This window comes from Geotrypetes seraphini, chromosome 7 (assembly GCF_902459505.1).
Source record: "Geotrypetes seraphini chromosome 7, aGeoSer1.1, whole genome shotgun sequence".
Taxonomy (NCBI): domain Eukaryota; kingdom Metazoa; phylum Chordata; class Amphibia; order Gymnophiona; family Dermophiidae; genus Geotrypetes; species Geotrypetes seraphini.
Window position 1 is genome coordinate 196,136,131 of NC_047090.1, and position 24,559 is coordinate 196,160,689.

Consider the following 24,559-nt stretch of genomic DNA (forward strand, 5'->3'; position numbering starts at 1 on the left):
CCAGCTAAGAAGCCAACCCGGGGAGGTGGGTGGGACTTAAGAATATCTGCCTGCTGTCCCTGGATAACACCTGTTACGGTAAGTAACTGTGCTTTATCCCAGGACAAGCAGGCAGCATATTCTTAACACATGGGTGACCTCCAAGCTAACAAAGAGGGAGGTGGGATGGTTGGCCATTAGGAAAATAAATTTTGTAACACAGATTGGCCGAAGTGTCCATCCCGTCTGGAGAACGCATCCAGACAGTAGTGAGTAGTGAATGTGTGAACTGAGGACCAAGTGGCCGCCTTGCAGATTTCCTCGATGGGCGTGGAGCGGAGGAAAGCTACAGAAGCAGCCATAGCTCGGACTCTGTGGGCCGTGACAGTTCCTTCCAGTGAGAGACCGGCCCGAGCGTAGCAGAAAGCAATACAGGCAGCAAGCCAATTTGAAAGTGTCCGTTTGGAGACAGGACGACCCAAACGGTTGGGGTCGAAAGACAAAAAGAGCTGAGGGGCTGTTCGGTGAGCTCTGGTACGATCAAGATAGTAAGCAAGGGCACGCTTACAATCCAGCGTGTGCAACGCCTGTTCCCCAGGATGCGAGTGAGGCTTAGGGAAGAAGACGGGAAGCACAATGGACTGGTTGAGGTGAAAAGCTGAGACCACCTTGGGAAGGAATTTAGGGTGGGTACGCAGAACAACCTTGTCATGGTGAAAAACAGTGAAAGGTGGGTCGGCAACCAGTGCATGCAGTTCGCTAACCCTCCTGGCAGAGGTGATGGCAATTAGGAAAAGCACCTTCCAGGTAAGAAGCCTGAGTGAAGCTGTGGCAAGAGGCTCAAACGGAGGTTTCATGAGAGCAGAGAGAACCACATTCAGGTCCCAGACGACAGGAGGAGGCTTGAGAGGCGGTTTGATGTTGAAGAGCCCTCTCATAAATCTGGAAACCAGAGGATGAGCCGTGAGGGGTTTTCCGAGAATAGGCTCGTGAAACGCAGTGATGGCACTGAGGTGGACTCTGATGGAGGTGGTTTTGAGGCCAGCGTTGGACAGCGAGAGCAAATATTCCAAGACAGTTTCCACCGCCAAAGAGGTGGGTTCTTGATGATGCCGGAGACACCACGAGGAGAATCTGGTCCACTTCTGATGGTAACATTGGAGAGTGGCCGGTTTCCTGGAGGCATCCAGAATGAGGCGGACCGGTTGAGATAGATTCTCCGGAGAGGTCAGCCCGAGAGAAACCAAGCTGTCAGGTGGAGGGAAGACAGATTGGGATGCAGTAGAGACTGATTCTGCTGTGTAAGTAGAGTAGGAAACACAGGAAGAGGAATGGGCTCCCTGGAGCTGAGTTGAAGCAGGAGGGAGAACCAGTGTTGACGGGGCCACCGAGGGGCGATGAGGATCATGGTGGCATTGTCCTTGCGGAGTTTGGACAAGGTCCGCAACATCAGAGGAAGTGGAGGGAAGGCATAGAGGAACCGATCCCTCCAGTCGAGCAGGAATGCATCCGGAGCCAGACGGTGAGGAGAGAAGAGTCTGGAACAGAATTGGGGCAGCTGATGGTTGTGAGGTGCTGCAAAGAGGTCCACCTGCGGAGTGCCCCATCGAGCAAAGATGGAGAGCAGAGTCGGAGGGTCCAACGTCCACTCGTGAGGTTGAAGGATGCGGCTGAGATTGTCGGCCAGAGAGTTCTGTTCGCCCTGGATATAGACCGCCCTGAGAAAGAGATTGCGGTCCGTGGCCCAGGTCCAGATGCGCAGAGCCTCCAGACAAAGGGGGCGAGATCCGGTGCCGCCTTGCTTGTTTATGTAGTACATGGCGACTTGATTGTCTGTGCATAGGAGGAGGACTTGAGGACAGAGAAGATGTTGGAAAGCCTTGAGGGCGTAGAACATGGCTCTGAGTTCCAGGAAATTGATGTGATGACGACGCTCCTGAGGGGTCCAAAGTCCCTGGGTGCGTAGATCTCCCAGGTGAGCTCCCCACGCGTAGGGGGACGCATCTGTGGTGATGATCATAGAGTGGGGGGGCAGATGAAAAAGCAGACCCCTGGAAAGATTTGAGGAGTTCAACCACCATTGGAGAGATTGCTGAAGAGATGATGTCACAGAGATGGGATGAGAAAGAAGATCCGTAGTCTGTGACCACTGGTTGGCGAGAGTCCACTGAGGTGTACGAAGGTGGAGACGTGCCAGAGGAAGGACATGCACCGTCGAGGCCATGTGACCCAGGAGGACCATCATCTGTCGGGCAGGAATGGAGGGATGCATGAGTACCTGACGGCAGAGATGGAGTAGGGTCTGCTTGCGATCGGAGGGGAGAAAGGCCCTCATTAGCGTGGTGTCCAGAACTGCTCCAATGAATTGAAGTCGCTGGGAGGGAAGCAAGTGCGACTTGGGGTAGTTGATCTCGAACCCCAGGAGGTGGAGGAGAGAGATGGTGTGATGAGTGGCTTGTAGCACGAGTTGAGATGAAGGTGCTTTCACCAACCAATCGTCCAAGTAGGGGAACACCTGGAGGTTGTGAGACCTGAGGAAGGCCGCTACCACTATAAGGCACTTGGTGAAGACCCTGGGCGAGGAAGCGAGGCCGAACGGTAGCACTTTGTACTGATAGTGGTGGTGCAGTACCTGGAACCGCAGGTAGCGGCGGGAACTCTGATTGATGGAGATGTGAGTGTAGGCCTCTTTGAGGTCCAGGGAACATAGCCAGTCGTGTTGAGAAAGAAGAGGGTAAAGCGTGGCAAGGGAGAGCATTCTGAACTCCTCCTTGACCAGACACTTGTTGAGGTCCCTGAGATCGAGAATGGGACGGAGGTCTCCCGTCTTTTTGGGAACCAGGAAGTAGCGGGAGTAGAATCCCTGACCCCTTTGATCTGGAGGTACTTCTTCGATGGCATTGAGAAGGAGGAGGGATTGAACCTCCCTCAGGAGGAGGGGGGTTTGAGATGAGTGTGAAGCAGACTCTACGGGAAGGTTGTCTGGTGGAAGAGTCTGGAAGTTGAGAGAGTAGCCGTGGCGGATGATGTTGAGGACCCACTGGTCCGACGTGATGACTTCCCAACGGCTGGAGAAAATGGTGAGACGACCTCCGATAGGCTGTGGAAGAGGTCGTGAGGGAGGATGACTGGCTATGCCCTGGAGAGAAGAGTCAAAAGGGCTGAGACTGTTTAGCAGGCTGAGGCGGCTTAGAGGGTTGAGTGGCCTGAGATCGAGCCTGGGCATGGTGCTGCTGTTGACGAGGTCGCCGAGATTGTTGTGGAGGCGGATTGAGTGGCCTGGCTGAGAACCTCCGCTGGTAAGATGATTGAGGCCGATAGGGTCGAGCAGGCGGAGCCTTCTTTTTTGGCTTGATCAGGGTGTCCCACCTGGTCTCATGGGCCGAGAGTTTCTGGGTGGTGGAATCCAGGGACTCTCCAAAGAGTTCATCCCCGAGACAGGGGGCGTTGGCCAAACGATCCTGGTGGTTGATGTCCAGGTCGGAGACTCTGAGCCAGGCTAGTCGACGCATGGCTACGGCCATGGCAGAGGCCCGAGAGGTGAGCTCGAAGGAGTCGTAAATTGAGCGGACCATGTATTTTCGCATCTGGAGAAGGCCAGAGATGTGTTGTTGGAATAATGGGACCTTGCGCTCAGGAAGGTACTTCTGGAGGGCAGACAGTTGTTGGACCAAATGTTTCAGATAGAAAGAGAAATGGAAGGAATAGTTGTTTGCCCTGTTGGCAAGCATGGCATTCTGGTAAAGCCTCTTGCCAAACTTGTCCATGGTCTTACCTTCTCTGCCAGGAGGGGTAGAGGCATAGACACTGGAGCCCTGAGTCTTTTTCAAGGTGGATTCCACCAGAAGGGACTCATGAGGCAATTGGGATTTGTCGAATCCAGGAATAGGAATGACACGGTAAAGGTTGTCCAGTTTACGGGGGGCTCCCGGTACCGTGAGGGGATTTTCTAAGTTTTTATAGAATGTTTCCCGTAGGATGTCATGCACGGGAAGCTTGAGGAACTCCTTAGGAGGTTGCTCAAAGTCTAAGGCCTCTAGAAAGGCTTGAGACTTTTTTGAGTCAGATTCTAGAGGAAGTGACAGGGCAGCAGACATTTCTCTCAGAAATTTAGAAAAAGAGGACTGCTCTGGTTTGGAGGTGGCATCGGGTGCCGATGGTTCCTCATCAGATGAGGAGGGATCCTCCTCGGTACCGAGAGGAGTGTCCTCCCATAAGTCAGGGTCCCGGACCTCTGGTGCATGTCGAGACACCGGGGTGGAGGGCGCGGTATGGCGAGTCTTGGACAAAGATTTTCCAGAGCGCACCGAAACGGTACCAGGGGAGGAGGACCGGCGTCTATCTCGGTCCCGAGAAGAGTGCCGCACCGCCTGGTGCCGAGGAGGATCTAATGTGGCCTGAGAAAGAACCACGGGATCGCTATGAAGTTGTTGGGCCGAAAGGATCGGCATGGAGGTGTTCACCGGTACCGAAGGAGTGGACACCGGGGGCTCGGTACGGGGCTCGGGCCGGTCTGGTACCGGAAGGAGCGGTGCCAGGATAGTGGGTAGCAGTTGTTCAAGCTGTTTCTTCAACTGCTCCTGGAGTTGAGCCTTTAAGATGGCCGAGATACGGTCATCGAGGGGTGGCATCGGAACCGCTTTCTTTTTCTTCGGTTCCTTAGATGCCGCTCCACGCCCCGGCGATGAGGAGGCCGATGACGAGGCACTCACCGAGATCGGGGCGGAGCGTTTGCGGGACCGGTGCGATGCCGGTAAGGACGGTGTCGCCACCGTAGCTGGAGGGCGCTCGAGGGAAGAGGAAGGCTTCTTAGCCGGCTTACCTGGCGCCAGCGACGCCGATGCGGGGTCGGTCGGTGTCGAGGACGACGGTGCCGATTTTTGAGGTACCGCCGTTGAAGGTGAGGAGTCCATCGCCGACTCGGTGCCGAAGAGAAGAGTTTGTTGAATTCTTCGGTTTTTAAGAGTTCTCTTTTTAAGAGTGGCACAGCGGGTGCAGGAATCCGCCCGATGCTCCGGACCCAGACACTGCAAACACCAATTGTGTGGGTCAGTAATGGAGATCGGGCGTGCACACCGCTGGCACTTCTTAAAACCGACCTGCGGGGGCATGAAGGGGAAGACAGCCTCCGCAAAATCGAAGCCCGAGGCCTGTATACTGGCAACAGGCCCCGCCGGGGCAAAACGAAAGAAAAAAGGGAAAAAGCAAAGTTTTTTTTTTTTTTTTTTTTTGCAAATCAAAGAAAGAATAAACCCGAAGGTAAAGAAAGAAAAAATAAGGAAAAAAGCGCGAGCGGGAAGGCAAAAAAGTGGTTTCAACGGCCGTTGAAAAAACACACGCGTCTTCTTCGCTCCGCGGAAACGAAGAAACTGGGGACCACGCACTCCTCCGTCGGGCGGGAAGGCACTCGCGCACGCGCGGTGCGGCCAACTAGAAACTTCTAGTTAAAAAGGTCCGTACCGAGGGCTCCGTCGGTGACGTCACCCATGTGTTAAGAATATGCTGCCTGCTTGTCCTGGGATAAACATCTTTCCAGATGTCTCTAAACAAACACAATACAGGAGGAAACAATTCCTACAACTCAAGACTTGGGTGTGGGGGCTTCTTTCTTTCTTAAATTCCCATGCAAATGTTTGGTGACTTATTAAAATGTTATATATGTTTTTGTAGATCCAGCTCATTTAGAGAATTTTCTTCAAGGTAAAAGTAAAGTAAATATTTTACCTGAAACTAATACAGAGATTGAAGTTGAGTGAATATAGAAGTTCTTCTCTTTTTTGCCTGATCTGAAGATTATTGAATAATTTATTTCCTGTTAATCTTTTTCTTATGATTTGGTGATACCAACAGAATAAGCAGCCCTCATATCATGTGGACTTGAAAATATTTTCTTTTATGTTGAAGTATTTTCCTTGATTATTGTTTTCATGGAATTGTTATAAGTTATAACAAATGAATAAATTTATAAATTAAAAAAAAAAAAAAAAAAGGCGTCATCTATGCAGGAAAATTAGGGAAATCTCTTTTCTTCAAAATCACTGAGCTTTGGAATAACCTTCCTGTCCTGCTGCGGAATCTGGGCTCCTTCCAATTATTCTAAAAACATCTGAAAACCTGGCTTTTCTCAGAAATGTAAAGCTCACCACCCCCTTTATAACCACCCCTTTATTATGTTCTTCCCTCATTTATTAAAGTACCTGTAAATCGTGCCGAGCTCTATCTTTATGGAGAAGATGCGGTATATAAACTTAAGGTTTAGTTTAGTTTAGTCTAGAGTCTAGACTCTAGACCAGGGGTGCCCAACGTGTCGATCGCGATCGACCAGTAGCTCAGGAAGGCAACTCGAGTCGATCGCACTCGTGTTGCCGTCCTGATCTACGGGCCGATCAGCCTTCCTCTCCAGTGTTCTCCCTAGGGCCTTTTAGCTGGGCGGTCCGCCCAGCTGTCATCTGCCGCTGCTGAACATAAAAAAAAAAACCAAAAAAACGGCTTGGAGATTTCAGCCCCTAGCGAACTTAGGCTCCGGGCTCTAATGTGTGCGTGCCGGTTTCTCTTCTCTTCCCTCCGAAACCGGAAGTTATGTCCGGGGGGGGGGGGAGAAGGGAAGCCGGCACGCACATGTTGAGAGCCCTGAAGCAAGCGTTCGCTACGGGCTAATGCGGGAGACAGGTTAGTGAAGCATTTGTTCTTGTTCCTGCCGGGTCCTGCCTACTTTCTGTTTCCGCGAAGGCAGGACCCGGTAGCATTTCCCTCAATAGGTTGATCACGATCTTGGGTTGATCAGCCTTCCTCTTCCCGACGGCAGAATTGACGTCGGGGAGAGGAATGCTGGTTGGCCGAAGCAGGGAGAGCTTGGGGCCTGTTATTGGTGGTGTTTGGGTCCTGGTCCCCGATGGTAATGGCAGTGGCAGTGGCTTGGGGGAGGGCAGGGAGAAAGAAAGAAAAAGGGCAGGCAGGGATACAGAAGGAAAGAAGAGAAACAGAAAAAAATGAAAGGGAGGCAGAGAGAAAGAAAGGGCAGGGAAGAGGAAGGAAAAGTTGGAGGGAAGGAATGAGGTCTGGAGGAGAAGAAGCATACAGGCTAAAAGAAGGGAAGAAAGATTGTATGCACAGTCAGAAGAAGAAAGTGCAACTAGAGACTCATGAAATCACCAGACAAGGTAGGGAAAATGATTTTATTTTAAATTTAGTGATCAAAATGTGTCTGAATTTATATCTGCTGTCTATATTTTACACTAAGGTCCCCTTTTACTAAACCGCAATAGAGGTTTTTAGCGCAGGGAGCCTATGAGTGTCGAGAGCAGCGCTGGGCATTCAGCGCAGCTCCCTGCGTTAAAAACTGCTATCGTGGTTTAGTAAAAAGGGAGGGGGTATATTTGTCTATTTTTGTATGGTTGTTACTGAGGTGATAGTGCTTAGAGTCATCTGCTTTGACCTCTTTGAAAAACCCTGGAATAGGAATGATGATTAACATTTTCTATGCATACAGTGTGCTTTTTTTTTTTTTTTTACATTTTATTGTTGGTAGATCATTTTGACTTGGTCATTTAAAAAGTAGCTCGCAAGCCCAAAAAGTGTGGGCACCCCTGCTCTAGACAGTAGTTCACAGGTTGCTGTGCCTCTACAACCTCTTTCTTAGAACCAAGCTTACTGAGGGTTAGGCACTAGGCCAGCATTCCTCCCCTCAAGGGTCACCTTACCACTTCCAATTGATGTCAGGGAATTTAAGGCGCCACAACTTTCTAAGTCCTTAAGTTTTGTTGGGTTAGGTAAAACCCAAAAGTCCGGACACAATTAGCTCGTGCTTTGAGACATTTGTGAGATTGGATATATTGTTGCCAGTACTTCACACACCTCTCCACGCGGCATCCACTATTCAGGCAAACTGGGAAAATCCCTTCTCTTCAAAATCACAGGTCTTTGGAACGACCTCACCACCCCGCTGCGGAACCTGAGCTCCCTTCAGTTATTTTGCAAACAACTAAAAACCTGGCTTTTCAGCAAATTGTAGCTCTATCCTTCCCCCCTTTCTCTCCCCCCTTCTACACATAAGTTCATGTAATCCTTTTTCTTCTTCTCTACCCACTATTTTAAGTTCTTGTAAACCGTGTCGAGCTCCATTCTCATGGAGATGATGCGGTATATAAACTTAAGGTTTAGATTAGATTAGATTAGATTGACAATGCAAAAGGTTTTTTTATGCTCCATAACAAGTCATAACACTTCTGCAACTTAAAAAGGGGCAACTGCCATGATATTTATGGGAAAATCTGATTTTTTTTTTTTTTTTTTGAGGGGGGGTTTGTGGAAACTAGGCAAAAATCCATTAGTCACAGATCAGCTTACAATAAGAGGTAACTTGACCTTTATATCATGCTTGAAGAATTCCACCTTTAAAAGTTGGGCATTGCAGGGCTTTCAGAAATTAGAACGTGTTCTATATGAGAAAGGAGCTCTCCTAGCATTTGAGCAGCGAAGTCAACAAAGGGGACTTACATAGGGAGATTTGTTTGCTTATTGGTTCTCTTGATTAGCACTGACTAGGATTAAAGAATGGGAGCATCTTTGGGCGTTCTTTGATGACATTTCAGAATTGACCACATCCATATCAGGGTTGCATAGGTTCTAATATTCCCTAGAAACAGGAAAAGATATGGGAAAGGGTTTGGGACTTGTGTACTTACTGCCTTCTTGTAGTTTTACAACCACACTCAAAGCAGTTTACATACAGGTACTTCAAGCATTTTCCCTATCTGTCCCGGTGGGCTCACAATCTCTCTAATGTACCTGGGGCAGTGGAGGATTAAGTGACCTCCCAGGGTCATAGGAAGCAGCGCGGGGCTTGAAACCACAACCTCAAGGTGCTGAGGCTGTAGATCTAACCACTATGACATGATTTAGGGAAGGTTCTAGGGCCATGGGATATGCTTCAAAATATAAACGGTCTCCCGGGACTGATAGTTAAACAGACCTCAGAGAATGTTATTTCAGGGTCTTACACAGAGCTCATTACACCAAGGTTCAGCTTTATAAAGCAGGGAGAGTAGCTTCACCACTATGTGGGAAATGCAGAGCTAAAAAGAACACTTTCATATATGCATTCTGGGATTGTGCTGCGATTCAGGTATTCTGGATACATGGCTGCAATTCTGGGGTGCACTATTAGAGGGATGGTTGAACAACTGGTCTTAGATAAAATGGGATCCTTTAAGGGTAATACTCTTTTGTTTTGTAAACTAAGCTTATTAGCTCAAAAAAGTATCCTACAGTCCTGGACACAAGACTCTCCCCCGATACAGTGGCATTGGAGAAACGCAATCCACTTGTTGGCAAATTGGGAAAAGAAAGATATTAGAGGATCCTATAAGCATAAACTGTACTTTCTAAGGGTGTTGAATCCATGTCTTCAATCTTTGTCCCACAAAGGTAGAAGCCTTATTTTGAATAAGCCCAATTGGAACAGTTTGGGTAACGTTAACCAGAGAATCTCTGGAGATTTCTGGGGTAGGGAGTGAAGGATTAGGCAGGTTTTAGTGAGCAGTTTATCTATCTTTCAATGAAGAGAGTTACTTATACCAATGGAAGGGAATACATAGGGAAGGGTTTTGGTAGGGGGTAAGGGAGTGAAGATGTTTTGAAATTGTTGTCCATGGCAGATACTGATAAGAAAGACTTATCTGATGAGCAGCATGCCCGGGAAGGTAGTGTGGGGAGAGATGAGAGTTACCAAGGAGCAACTTGTAGATCAGTAAGAGGAGTTTGAACTGTATGTGGAAATGGATAGGGAGCCAATGAAGTGACTTGAGGAGAGAGGTAGCGTGGGCATAGCGACATTGGTGGAATATGAGGAGTACTGAAGAGTTCTGAACAGACTAAAGGGGAGAAAGATGGCTTAGTGGAAGGCCAGTGAGAAGTAGGATGCAGTAGTCTAGGCGAAAGGTGATGAGGGACTTAGCAGTGCGCTCAGAAAGATTCTGATTTTAGCCATATTGTAGAGAAAGAAATTACAGGTTTTGGCAGTCTGAGCCAAAGATTACCCCAAGGTTGTGAGCTGATGAAGACAGGGAGGACGAGGGCATTGCTCACATAAATATAGAATAGGGGAAGAAGAGAGACGGGTTTAGGTGGAAAGAAAAGGAGCTCTGTCTTGGCCATGTTTAATTTGAGATGGTGGCGAAACATCCAGGTAGCAATGTCAGACAAGCAGGTTGAAACCCGGGATTGAATGTCTGTTGAGATTTCAGGTATAGATAGATCTGTGAGTCACTGGAAAAGAGGTAATACTGAAAGCCATGGGAAGAGATCAGAGCACCAAAGGAAGAACAGTAGATGGAAAAAAGAAGTGGTCATTACATTAGGCTCTCCATTAGAGAATGACACGGTGGCGGTATACCCGCGGCCACCGCGTTTAGCCACGGGTAACCCGCCGAAACGGGGAACGAAAAATAGCAGTCGCTGCGGGGACGGGGACAAGGCCATTCACTGCCCCGTGGAGCGGTGAATGGTCTTGTCCCCGCAGTGAGGCATGAAGGATCGCGCGGTCCCCACAGCCACCACCCGCCTGCCCAATCGATCCTAGTGTTTAGCCAGCTCTCTTCCTTCTCCTCACCTTAGTTTGTAGGCTTTCTTTTTCGGCGATTCGCACGCTATCAAAGAGCCCCGCACCCGCTGCTGCTCAGTTTCGATCTTCTGCTCTGACGCAACCGGAAACAGGAAGTTGCAGCAGAGCAGAAGATTGAACACTGAGCAGCCCGCGTGCGTGGCTCTTTGGGAAAGCGTGCAGGTCGCCGAAAAAGAAAACCTAAAAACTAAGGTGAGGAGAAGGGAGAGAGCTGGCTAAACACTAGAATCGATTGGGCAGACGGGTGGTGGCTGCGGGGACCGTGCGATCGCTCGTGTTCCCGGCTCAAACTGGAAGGAGGGAGTGAAAGGGAAAAGGATTCTGGGCCAAGGGGATGAAGACGGAAAGAAAAACCCACAGCAGGAAAGAAAGGGAAGGACAGGCAGGTGAGCCAGATGCTGGAAGCAGGGGGGGTGGGAAGAAAGAGGGAAAGAAGCTAGATGGGTTTGAAAAGAAGAGACACATTGGTATGGAAGAGGAAGATAGGGGAAATCTGGACACAGGAAGGTAACAGAAAGAGGGGAAATTATGTGCATGGGGCATAGGGACAGAGACATAAAGGGGACATGCCATGGGGATGGTATATGGACACAGGGGGGGGGGCAATGGCAGATACATAGGGGAGATATTAGAAATGGGGAAAATAGGAGCACAGAAGCAAGATGGTTTGTGGGGATGGGACAGGGACCGAGCTCGCAGGCTCCAGTGGCTTGCACAAATTACATTGTAACGTGCCATGAAAATAAGAGGGAGGAAGGTAGATAGATAGGCCACGCGAGAGGAGCTGAAGGGTGGTAGAAAGGAACAGATGGTAAAGGAGGGAGGGAAGGGTGGTGGTAGAAAGGAATAGGACAGACATTGAAGGAGGGTGGAGAGGAACAGACCCTGAAGGGAAATGTGGAAGACAGAGTGGGAAGAAGACAGATGCCAGACTATGGGGGAGCAGAGGGAAGAAGATGGGTGCTAGACCAGTTGGGGGGGGGGGTGAAGGGAGAGGCACAGTAACAGCAAATGGAAGACGCAGAGAGAAGACACACAGTGGATGGAAGGAATTGAATGAGAAGATGTGGAAAGCAGAAACCAGACAACAAAGGTAGAAAAAAAATTCTATTTATTTATTTTTTTTTTTGCTTCAGGATAAAGTAGTATATTAGTTGTGTTGATAAAAATTTATAAACAAAGCCCTGCCAGCTGAACATCTCTTTCTCTAGTTCAGCAGAAGGAACTTTGATTTATAAGAAAGGAATAAGCTAAATATTACAGTACTAAGGCTTATATGGATGCAGCGGGGACGGTGACGGGGCGGTGAATGGGATGGCAGTGGTGGTGACGGGGCGGTGAAAGGGATGGCGGTGACGGGGCGGTGAAGGGAACGGCGGTGACGGGGTGGTGCAGAGGATGGTGGGCCGGGGACGGGGACAGATTTTTTCCCCATGTCATTCTCTACTCTTCATCTCTAGCAGTATTCATATCCGAGCTAAAAGTCCACTCCTAACTCACACTCGCTGCAAGATACTTATGTCCATCCTATCATTCTTCCTGCAAGAAACTCCCCAAATTAGATTTTAAGTTCTTCTGAGCAGGGACTGTCTATTGCATGTTAAATGTACAGTGCTGCATACACCTTTCAGTTCTACAGAAATGATAAGTAGTAGTAAGTAGTAGCTGGAGACTAAAGATACTGGAAATTGTCCAGCACCAGCTGCTTGCAGGCCAATAACTCTACACATCTAGACTGGTCTGGCTGCATAAAGAAGCACAGTTGATCTAGCAACAAACTTGCAAAAATAAAAGCGACAGGGCTTTATGGAGATCTCTAGATGTTTGCTGTGTACAGCCATTTGTACTGTAGGTTGGATAAAGTGTACGAGTCCAGGAGTGTAATGGTTAGTGCAGGGGCTGAGAACATGAGGAACTGGGCTCAATTCCCACTGTAGCTCCCTGTGACCCTCCACTGCCCCAGATACAATACAAAAAAAGAAATAACACAAACTTAGACTAGGGACAGAGAAAATACCTACATACAATATATGTAACCCACAACTATGAGCCTTTATCCTGACTTACGTTGCTCTGGCCACAAGTCTGGTGATGCTCTGTCAAGCTTCTCAAAACTCAGCAAAGAGGCCTCCAGATCTGTCCCTAAAAGAATACAACCAATCAGATTGCAGACCAAAACATAAATCCTCTCCCACTAAAATATCCCAGATCACCTACAGACATTTAAGTTTACCATTAATTTGTCAAATTACCTTGAAACAGACTTTTTGCTACTGATACCTATTACTGGCATTCTCCCCCCCCTCCTCCAAATAAGCCATGGGAAAAATGACTGGAGGGAAGGAACTAGATTAAAGAACACAGGGGCCAATGCAGAGAGCCACATGTTGGAGCCACAGATTGCACAACTTTGAATACAAGGTTCCCGCAAAATATTTACCATGCAAAGCAGTAATGAGAATGCAAATTAGTACCGTGTTAAAATCTTGGAAGTAATCCACAGCTCATTAGAAATCGTCACCCTTCCTGCACTGATACGAAGAGTGACATTTAAAACACACTCAAGTGAGGCTGCCAACATCAGCATGTGCATCGGTCCCACTCTCTCCCTGAACCAAACCCATAATTTCTGGTGCTACCCCTTCCCCTCAAGCAAACCCTCTCCCATCCCTGGTAGTCTAGTGGCCCCCCACACCCTCCTCAGGAGCAATGCTCATTCAAGCCGGACTCCAGTGCTATTATGTAGAAAAAAAGCAGTTCCTGGCCCTGCACAATGCATCCTGCAAGATCAGTCTGCCAAATTCTCTTATATGGCACAATGATCCCAGTCAGTGCATCTCAGGTGCCACCATTTTTCAAGATGGCATTGACAGAGGTTGGAGTGAGAAGGCATCGTTCCTGACTCTTGGCGCCACTAGACACTAGGGATTTTTAGTTTTGTCTTTTTAAAATTAGGGTTAGAAGGGGTTGGAGAGGGGACAGCTAGACTCCTAGAGAATAGGGGGGGGTCCTCATTTTGACATGGGAAAGGAGAGGGAAGGGAAGGCATGTCATATCTGGTATGTAGAAACTTTTTTTTTTTTTTAATTTCAAGGAGAGGGACTTCGGGACTCATTCACTCAAAGTGTTGGCCTTTGCAGATGACCTATTATTTTTGCTAACTGACCCCGCTCACTCTTTTCGATATTTATTGCAAGCGCTTGACGAATTCAACTTTTATTCGGGATTTACGTAGAACTACCAGAAATCTATGGCCCTAGCTAGTCCCCTGACACTACAACAGACCTGAAGCGGTCACTTCCCATTTACGTGGGCTCAGACTTCAATTTGCTATTTGGGGGTACAGATCCCCTGAGACCTTACGACCCTGTACACCAGCAATATCACCCCATTGCTTCAAGACACCTCACAACATCTACAGAATTGGTCCACTTTTCCCTTATCGGTGGCGGGCCGGGTAGCCCTTTTTAATATGGTGCTCTTTCCCAAATGGTTATATCATTTTCAGGTTTTACCTCTGCTGCTGTCCCATGCCCATAACATTCGTTTAACGAAAGAGCTACAGCGTTTTCTATGGGGTAGTAAGCGACCACGTATGCCCTTGCTACGGATGTGTCTGCCCAGGGATAGGGGAGGCTATGGTTTATTAAATGTACGTTGGTATGCTATGGCTTGTCAGATGAGACATATTAATGATTGGTTTAGAGGCACATCTGATTTTTCTGCTACACCACTGGAGTTATCTCTGCTGGCTCCGTTCCATGTGAGCTATTTTCTACATGTGGCTGATCCGAGGATACGTCCTTTGGTGTCTCACTACCTCATTTTTACGCCGGCCAGAAGGACATGGAGATGGGTCTGTAAAACAGCCAAATTGTCTTCTAGGGTGTCTTTATATTTGCCTATACTGGGCAATGGAGCTTTCCAGCTGGGCATGCAAAATGCCACCTTTCTTAGGTGGCAAGCACAAGGTCTACAATATATTTTTCACCTGTTTTCGGAGGAGGGGAGCCTGGTCACATTTGCTGAGCTGCAACGAACTTTTGACCTACAGGTTAATGATCTCTTCGCCTATTACCAGATCCGTCACTATGTTCAGTCCCTCCCAGTGGCTGCCCTTACTGAAGTCTGCAGGGAGGCGCTTTCGGAACTCTTCAGCCTTTCAGCCCAACAGAGGATTGCTCTACGATTTCATATTGTGGGGATCCGGGATTGCCAACCAAGTATGAATCTGGATATATTAGCGACAGCGTGGGCTGAGGACTTGCATTGCCAGGTGACTGCTCAACAGTTACAACGGGTCCTGAAGAACATTCAGAAGGTGTCACCCAATATTACTCACTGGGAAATGCAATTGAAAATTGTTCTTAGACTTTACATTCCACCGGAACGTGCAGCCCGGATGGGGATTACTGCGTCGCATTCTTGCCCGAAATGCAATCAGGCTCACGCATCTTTGAGTCACATGTTTTGGGCCTGCCCCGCAATCCAACAGTTTTGGAGACATCTTGGCCTATATACTACATCACTTTGGGGAAGGCGATGGCTTCCGCAACCGAGGGCGTTATTTGGATTTTATAATATAGCCTCGCCCAAACCCAGGGGAATGTCAGCATTTATCTCCAGAGCCCTTTTGATGGGAAAAAAAGCCATCCTCACCAACTGGCTCTCCCGTGATCCCCCGTCATATGCACAATGGAGATCCCTAATGATAATGCACGCAACACTGGAGAGACGCATGGTGGGAGACTTGACTCTTGGCCCGGGCTGCAAATTTTGGCAGGTGTGGGAGCACTTCTGGCAGAACCTCACACCGCGTGCTCGCAGTAGACTTTTGAATCTTTAAGATTTTATTCCCACTCTCAGCTGTTGGACTGGCCATGGATTCTTGGGGAGGGGGGAAGGGGAGGGGAATTGATTATATTGTTGAAAATGTTATTTCCTGAATGGTACTACTGTTTGTATTTGCTTCTTACTGCTGGAATAATAAAAATCATTTAAACATAATTTCAAGAAGGAGGGCAGTTGGGTTGAAAATTCTTCTGGTAACCATGTGTCAAAAGTCACTGTTTCTTTCCCTGCACCACTTATTTTTAATGCAGTGGGTAGTGCTAATATGCTGAACCTTAAATCTGTCCATTCTCGTGAGCATACTGCAGAAGGATGTCAATCACAGGTTTTGAAATCTCCTTCTCCCAGGAGTCTGCTGTCCCCTTTAGTTTTCATCTCTGGGAATTTACCCAGTTAACTATTAAGTTATTTGGGCAAATTCATAAGCACATAAGCATGGCCTCTGCCGAGTCAGACCATAGGTCCATCATGCCCAGCAGTCCGCTCCCGCGGCGGCCCCCCAGGTCAATGACCTGTAGTGATCTATTACTCAAGAGCATTTTGTCTTGTATAGTAACCCTCTAATTGTACTCCTGGATTCCCTTACCCCTCAGGAATTCGTCCAATCCCTTTTTGAAACCCAAAACCGTACTCTGCTCAACCACCCCCTCTGGAAGCGCATTCCAGGTGTCCACCACCCTCTGGGTAAAGAAGAACTTCCTAGCATTTGTTCTAAAACTATCTCCCTTCAATTTTTTTGAGTGTCCTCTAGTTCTTGTTGCCCCCGCCAATCTGAAGAATCTGTCTCTCTCTACCTTCACTATACCCTTCATGATCTTATAAGTTTCTATCATATCCCCTCTAAGTCTCCTCTTTTCTAGGGAAAAGAGCCCCAACTTCTCCAGCCTCTCAGCATACGAGAGGTTTTCCATGCCCTTTATCATTTTTGTCGCTCTTCGCTGGACCCTCTTGAGTATCGCCATATCTTTCTTTAGGTACGGCGACCAGTACTGGACGCAGTACTCCAGATGCGGTCGCACCATTGCCCTGTACAGCGGGAGGATAACTTCCTTGGTTCTGGTAGTGATACCTTTTTTGATAATGCCCAACATTCTGTTCGCCTTTTTTGAGGCCGCTGTGCATTGTGCTGCCGGTTTCATTGTTTTATCCACCAAAACCCCCAAGTCCTTTTCTAGGTTGCCTTTTCCCAATGTCATCCCCCCCATCATGTAGTTGTACATCAGGTTCCCTTTCCCTATGTGCATAACTTTACATTTCTCCACATTAAAACTCATCTGCCATTTATCTGCCCACTCACTCAGTTTGTCCAGATCCCTTTGGAGTTTTTCACATTCCTCTACAGATCTAACCTTACCAGAGAGTTTTGTGTCATCCGCAAATTTTATAACTTCACACTTTGTCCCTGTTTCCAAGTCATTAATAAATATATTGAATAGCAGCGGTCCCAGCACTGACCCTTGTGGGACGCCACTTGTGACCCCTTTCCAGTCAGAATAGTGTCCCTTTACTCCTACCCTCTGTTTCCTGTTTGCCAACCAGTTTTTGATCCATCTGTGTATGTCCCCTTCCACCCCGTGGTTCCACAGTTTCCTTAGAAGGCGCTCATGAGGTACCTTGTCGAAGGCTTTCTGGAAGTCTAGGTATACTATATCTATGGGGTCACCTTTGTCCAAATGTCCGCTTATCCCCTCGAAGAAGTGCAGTAGGTTTGTTTGGCAGGATCTTCCCGTACAGAAACCATGCTGGCTTGTTCTCATCAGCTTATTTTTTTCTATGTGCTCACTGATACTGTTCTTGATCAATGATTCGGCCATCGTCCCTGGAACTGAGGTCAAGCTGACCGGTCTATAATTCCCCGGGTCGCCTCTGGTTCCTTTCTTGAAGATAGGTGTAACATTTGCTATCCTCCAGTCTTCCGGTATTACCCCTGTTTTCAGGGATAGGTTACAAATCTGTTGCAGTAACTCCGCTATTTCGTTTCTAAGTTCTCTTAGTATTCTTGGGTGAATTCCGTCCGGGCCTGGCGATTTGTCAGTTTTTAGCCTATCTATCTGTTTGAGTACGTCTTCGAGGCTTACCACCATGCACGATAATTTTTCCTCTTGGTCCCCTTTGAAGAATTTTTCCGGTTCCGGAACATTGGATGTGTCCTCTTTTGTGAAGACCGACGAGAAGAACGTGTTTAATCTGTCCGCCACTTCCTTTTCCTCCTTTACCACTCCTTTCCTATCCCCCTCATCCAGGGGTCCCACTTCCTCCCTCGCCGGCTGTTTCCCTTTCACATATCGAAAGAAAGGTTTAAAGTTCCGTGCCTCCTTTGCAAGTTTCTCTTCATATTCTCTCTTTGCTGTTCTGACTACGCGGTGGCATTCTTTTTGGTGCTTCCTGTGCTTTTTCCAATTTTCCTCAGTTTTATCCTTTTTCCATGTCCTGAAGGATTTTTTCTTATCTCCTACCACCTTCTTAACTTCTCTTGTTAACCATGCTGGGTCCTTTGCTTGATTCTTTCTGCCCCCTTTTCTAAATCTGGGTATATATCGGCTTTGCGCCTCGTTCACTGTGTCCTTAAAAAGGGTCCAGGCTTGGTCCACCGTCAGTGCCTTTCTGGTGCTGTTCTTGAGTTTTCTCTTTACCATGTGTCTCATGGCATCATAGTTCCCTTTCTTGAAGTTGAACGTTGTTACAGTGGTTCTCCTCCCCTTTGGCATACTTAGTTCCACTTTGAATTGGATCGTGTTGTGGTCACTGTTCCCTAAAGGTCCTGCTACTTCCACTTCTTGGGCAGGTCCTCTCAGCCCATTAAGGATTAAATCCAGAATAGCTGCCCCTCTCGTTGGTTCTTTGACGAGCTGTTCCAAGTAACAGTCCCCTACAGCCTCTAGGAACTCCAATTCCTTTGAACAATTGGAAATTCCATGGCTCCAGTCTATCCCTGGGTAGTTGAAATCTCCCATAACTATGGTGTTAGCGTTTTTACATTCTCGCCTCAACTCAGCTCTCAGTTCTTCATCTATTGCTTCTGTTTGTCCGGGCGGGCGGTAGTACAGCCCCATCTTTATCTCGGTTCCCTTTCTTCCTGGTATTTTAACCCATATTGATTCCAGTTGGTCATTAATTGTTGGTGTGTCCACTCCGATCGATTGAATTGTATCCGTTACATAAAGTGCTATTCCTCCTCCTTTCTGATGTGTCCTGTCTCTTCGGTAGAGCTTGTACCCTGGTAGTGCTGTGTCCCATTTGTTGTCCTCGTTCCACCATGTTTCCGTGATTGCTATGATGTCTAGGTTCTCATCTTTGGCCCTGGTTTCTAGTTCCCCCATTTTGTTTGTCAGGCTTCTTGCATTAGTGTACATACAGTTTAAGTCTCGATGGATTTGTTTTCTTGTTGGTTTCCCTTGCGATCCATTTTCCTTTCCGTCCCCTTCTTGTTCTGCAGACTTTTGTTTATTGTCTCTCTTGTCTTCCTCCTGTGGAGGAATGCAAGAGCTCTAGAGTGAAATACAGGAGGAGAGACATGGGGAACTCCCCGAAACCAAGGTTCTGATCAAAGATGAAACTGTAATGTATAAAATGAGAGGTTGGATTTCAAAAGCCTTAGCCTTCGAACCTATCCCAACCTACATTACATGGAATATAATCTCAGGGCCTGAAAATACTCTCCGCCCCCATTGTCTCCTTCATGATTGCACAGAAACAAGCCCTTTCCCAATCTCTGTGGTCAACGCCACCCGCCATCCCTCTAGACCAGTGGTTCCCAAACCTGTCCTGGGGGACCCCCAGCCAGTCAGGTTTTCAAGATATCCCTAATGAATATGCATGAGATAGATTTGCATACCTGTCACTTCCATTATATGCAAATCTCTCTTATGCATATTCATTAGGGATATCTTGAAAACCTGACTGGCTGGGGGTCCCCCAGGACAGGTTTGGGAACCACTGCTCTAGACCAACACACAAAAGAAAACGATCCCTAAAAAACTTACAACGTACTGAACCCTCATCCTTTGGAACAATTCATTTTCTCTGGAGCATATCTGAACATTCGTTCGGCTAGGAATAAAGCCCAATTGATCAAAGACTGGCTGGAAGAAACCCACCTAGATATTGTACTTCTAACCGAAACATGGCTAATTTCCGATCAGGATGCAATCATAGGTGAAATACTACCATCAGACTACAAAATTATCCCCCTATCAAGAAACTCAAAAAGAGGAGGTGGCCTAGCTATTATTCTCCGAGATCATTTTGAGTTCCAAGTTCTAGATTCTAAATTAACCAACGACCTGGAAATCCTCACTTGCAAAATATCCAAAATGGACTGTAAAGACAACTTAATCGTTATGATATTTTATATGTCCCCCCCAACAAACGGAATCTAGCAAAAGAAGACTTCTACGAATTCCTCTTTACTAACTCGGCAGCCGGCACCCACAATCTCTTAGCCGGTGATGTTAATTTACACTTCGAGCATGAAGAGAATTCTAACGTAGCCGACCTACTTTCCTTCCTCACATCGCTAGGTTTTTTCAAGCCTCCCCCGACTACAAAACATTGGAAAGGTCACCACCTTGACTTGATTACTTTTCTTTCCAACGCCCCTACTATCCCCAATATAGGTCTAAATCAGTCAAATCGGCAGTCAGAGAGGCCAAGATTCAAACAGAAGAACATCTAGCGAAAAACATTAATAAAGGGGATAAATCCTTCTTCAGATACATTAGCGACAGGAAACAAAACACAGATGGGATAGTATGCCTCAGGAAAAGAGACGGGAATTATGCAGAATCGGATTCTGATAAAGCCAAACTACTAAATGAATACTTTTGCTCAGTCTTTACCTGCGAGGCGCCGGGGACCGGTCCACAGCTGCAGGCAAGGCAAACCTCGGAAGATCCATTTCAAAATTTCAAGTTTACACCCAGCAGCGTCTACTGCGAAATATCAAGACTCAAGGTGAACAAAGCCATGGGACCGGACAATCTACACCCCAGGATTCTTAGGGAGTTGTGTGATGTCCTGGCGGAACTGCTATCCGTGCTCTTCAATCTTTCCCTGAGTACCGGAAAAGTCCCCTTGGACTGGAAAACGGCTAACATCATTCCACTGCACAAAAAGAGTTGCAGGACGGAGGCTGCGAATTAATGACCGGTGAGTCTCACCTCAATAGTGAGTAAACTCATGGAAAGACTTATTAAACACAAATTAGATCCGATCCTGATCGAGGAGAATCTACAGGATCCCCAACAGCATGGATTCACAAAGGGAAGGTCCTGCCAATCCAATCTAATCAGCTTCTTTGACTGGGTTATAAGGAAACTGGATAAGGGGGAGTCTCTGGACGTCATGTACTTGGACTTCAGCAAAGCTTTTGATAGCGTCCCACACCGCAGATTGTTGAGCAAGATGACGTCGATGGGATTGGGAGCAACATTGACGACATGGGTCAATGACTGGTTAAGCGGTAGACTCCAGAGGGTAGTGGTTAACGGTATCCCGTCCAATACATCGGAGTTGACCAGTGGAGTGCCACAGGGCTCAGTCTTGGGACCGATCCTTTTCAATATACAGTGGTGCCTCACACAACGAACTTAATTGGTTCCAGGAGCAAGTTTGTTATGCGAAACGTTCGTTATGTGAAACGCGTTTTCCCATAAGAATACATGTAAAAAAAAATAATTCGTTCTGCAGCATAAAATATGCTAAGATGACATAAAAAAAGATAAATTTTTGGTTATTATTTTTATTTAGATACATCTAAAAACATAATTGTTTTTTAAAACAACACACATTTTTTAAATTTAAAGACAGACTAAGTAGAGTCTAATTTTACAGTGAGAGAGGGCAGAGTCTCAGCGGCAAAAACTGGGACTTAACTGTTCATTTTTTTTTTTTTTTCTACCGTGTTTCCCCGATGATAAGGCAGGGCCATCAAATAAGACAGCCCCCCCTTTTTAGAAAAAAATGTAAAATAAGGCACCCCCCCGCAAATAAGCCACCCACCGATACCTGCGCTTACCCGAATCGGGTGGTACGGTGGGTGACTCCGTGTGGTCCCTGGCACCCCCGACACGATCGGGGCAAGAGGGAGCTCAAGCCCTCTTGCCCCCCCGACTCCCCGACACGATCGGGGCAAGAGGGAGCCCAAGCCCTCTTGCCCCCCGACTCCCCGACACGATCGGGGCAAGAGGGAGCCCAAGCCCTCTTGCCCCCCCGACTCCCCGACACGATCGGGGCAAGAGGGAGCCCAAGCCCTCTTGCCCCCCCCCCGACTCCCCGACACGATCGGGGCAAGAGGGAGCCCAAGCCCTCTTGCCCCGCCGATTACCCAACTCCCCGACAATATCGGGCCAGGAGGGAGCCCAAGTCCTCCTGGCCACGGCGACCCCCTAACCCCACCCTGCACTACATTACGGGCAGGAGGGATCCCAGGCCCTCCTGCCCTCGACGCAAACCCCCCCTCCCCCCAACGACCGCCCCCCCCAAGAACCTCCGACCGCCCCCCCAGCCGACCCGCGACCCCCCTGGCCGACCCCCACGACACCCCCAACCCCCTTCCCCGTACCTTTCTGTAGTTGGCCGGACAGACGGGAGCCAAACCCGCCTGTCCGGCAGGCAGCCAACGACGGAATGAGGCCGGATTGGCCCATCCGTCCCAAAGCTCCGCCTACTGGTGGGGCCTAAGGCGCCTGGGCCAATCAGAATAGGCCCGGGAGCTTTAGGTCCCTCCTGGGGGCAGGGCCTGAGGCACATGGTCGGGTTGGGCCCATGTGCCTCAGGCCCCGCCCCCAGGAGGGACCTAAGGCTCCCGGGCCTATTCTGATTGGCCCAGGCGCCTTAGGCCCCACCAGTAGGCGGAGCTTTGGGACGGATGGGCCAATCCGGCCTCATTCCGTCGTTGGCTGCCTGCCGGACAGGCGGGTTTGGCTCCCGTCTGTCCGGCCAACTACAGAAAGGTACGGGGAAGGGGGTTGGGGGTGTCGTGGGGGTCGGCCAGGGGGGTCGCGGGTCGGCTGGGGGGCGGTCGGAGGTTCTTGGGGGGGGCGGTCGTTGGGGGGAGGGGGGGTTTGCGTCGAGGGCAGGAGGGCCTGGGATCCCTCCTGCCCGTAATGTAGTGCAGGGTGGGGTTAGGGGGTCGCCGTGGCCAGGAGGACTTGGGCTCCCTCCTGGCCCGATCGTGTCGGGGAGTCGGGGGGGCAAGAGGGCTTGGGCTCCCTCTTGCCCCGATCGTGTCGGGGAGTCGGGGGGGCAAGAGGGCTTGAGCTCCCTCTTGCCCCGATCGTGTCGGGGAGTCGGGGGGGCAAGAGGGCTTGGGCTCCCTCTTGCCCCGATCGTGTCGGGGAGTCGGGGGGGCAAGAGGGCTTGGGCTCCCTCTTGCCCCGATCGTGTCGGGGAGTCGGGGGGGGCAAGAGGGCTTGGGCTCCCTCTTGCCCCGATCGTGTCGGGGAGTCGGGGGGGGCAAGAGGGAGCCAGGCGGAGAGAGGGCAGTTAAGCGCAGTGCCTGCGCGGAAGGATGCAGCTCGGGCGACTTCGTTGTGTGAAACGAAGTTCGTTGTACGAATCAAGACATAAAGTTCGTTGTGCGCAGCGTTCGCTGTGCGAGGCGTCCGTTATGCGAGGCACCACTGTATACATAAGAGACCTGACTCAGGGGCTTCAAGGTAAAATAACATTATTTGCCGACGACGCCAAACTATGCAACATAGTAGGTAACAGCGCTTTGGCCGACAGTATGGAGCAGGACCTGCTCTTATTGGAACATTGGTCCTCGACTTGGCAGCTAGGGTTCAATGCTAAAAAATGTAAGGTCATGCACCTTGACAGCAGAAACCCATGCAGAACTTACACTCTAAATGTTGAGACCTTAGCTAGGATTAGGGCAGAACGTGATTTAGGAGTGATCATTAGTGAAGACATGAAAACTGCCAACAGGTGGAGAAAGCTGCATCCAAGGCTAGACAAATGGTGGGATGCATCCGTAGAGATTTCGTCAGCCGGAGGCACAAAGTCATAATGCCCTTGTACAGATCCATGGTGAGACCTCATCTGGAATATTGTGTTCAATTCTGGAGACCACATTATCAAAAAGATGTGCGAAGTCATAAGAACATAAGAAACGCCTTCGCCGGATCAGACCAAGGTCCATCTAGTCTAGCGATCCGCACCCACGGCGGCCCATTTAAGTACTCCTTTTTGGAGACCCAAAATTACCGTATCCCTCAATATGATATGCAAGAAGGTGTGCATCCAACTTGCGCTTGAATCCCAGTACAGTAGTCTCCTCCACAACCTCCCCGGGGAGTGCATTCCAAGCACCCACCACGCGTTGCGCGAAACAGAACTTCCCGACATTTGTCCTGAACCTACTGCCACTCAGTTTCAGGCTATGACCTCTAGTCCGTGTCACATTTGAAAATGTTAGTAATGCTGTTTCTTGGTCCATTTTATCAAATCCTTTTAATATTTTAAAAGTCTCTATCATATCCCCCCCTCAGTCTTCTCTTCTCGAGGGTAAACAGTCCCAGTTTCCTGAGTCGATCTTTGTAATCCAAATGCTCCATCCCTTTGACAAGTTTCGTGGCTCGCCTCTGCACTCTCTCCAGCAGAGTTATATCTTTCTTAAGGTATGGAGACCAGTGTTGAACACAGTATTCTAAATGCGGTCTGACCATTGTTCTGTAAAGCGGCATTATGACCTCTTCCGATCTACTCGTAATCCCCTTCTTAATTATGCCCAACATCCTGTTTGCTTTCTTCGCCGCTGCTGCACATTGTACCGATGGTTTAAGGGTACTGTCAATCAGTACTCCCAAATCCCTTTCTTGTTTGCATTTTGCTAACTTCACCCCCCATCATCATATACTCATGTTCTTTATTTTTCTTTCCTAGGTGCATCACCTTGCATTTGTTTATGTTAAAGTTCATCTGCCACTTGTTCGCCCAAGTTTCCAGCTGGTTCAGATCCTTTTGGAGGTCCTCGCAGTCCCTTTGAGTGCCAACCGCCCAACATAGTTTTGTATCATCAGCAAACTTAATTATATTGGATGATGTTTCCTCCTCCAGGTCGTTTATAAAAATATTGAACAATATAGGTCCAAGAACCGAGCCCTG

At 48.5% G+C, this 24,559-nt stretch overlaps 1 protein-coding gene across 8 annotated transcripts in view; it reads right to left on the bottom strand.

Moving 5' to 3' along the window:
• LIN52 (lin-52 DREAM MuvB core complex component) overlaps positions 1–24,559 on the bottom strand; it is a 358,493-nt gene that overhangs the window by 298,659 nt on the left and 35,275 nt on the right. For all 8 annotated transcript variants that reach the window (XR_004540048.1, XM_033951064.1, XM_033951067.1 and 5 more), the window contains exon 2: positions 12,668–12,742. Coding sequence is in view for 7 of the 8 variants with exons in the window: in XM_033951064.1 (XP_033806955.1) it covers positions 12,668–12,742 (75 nt within the window). In the remaining variant the exon portion in view is untranslated. The remainder of the gene's footprint in view (positions 1–12,667; positions 12,743–24,559) is intronic.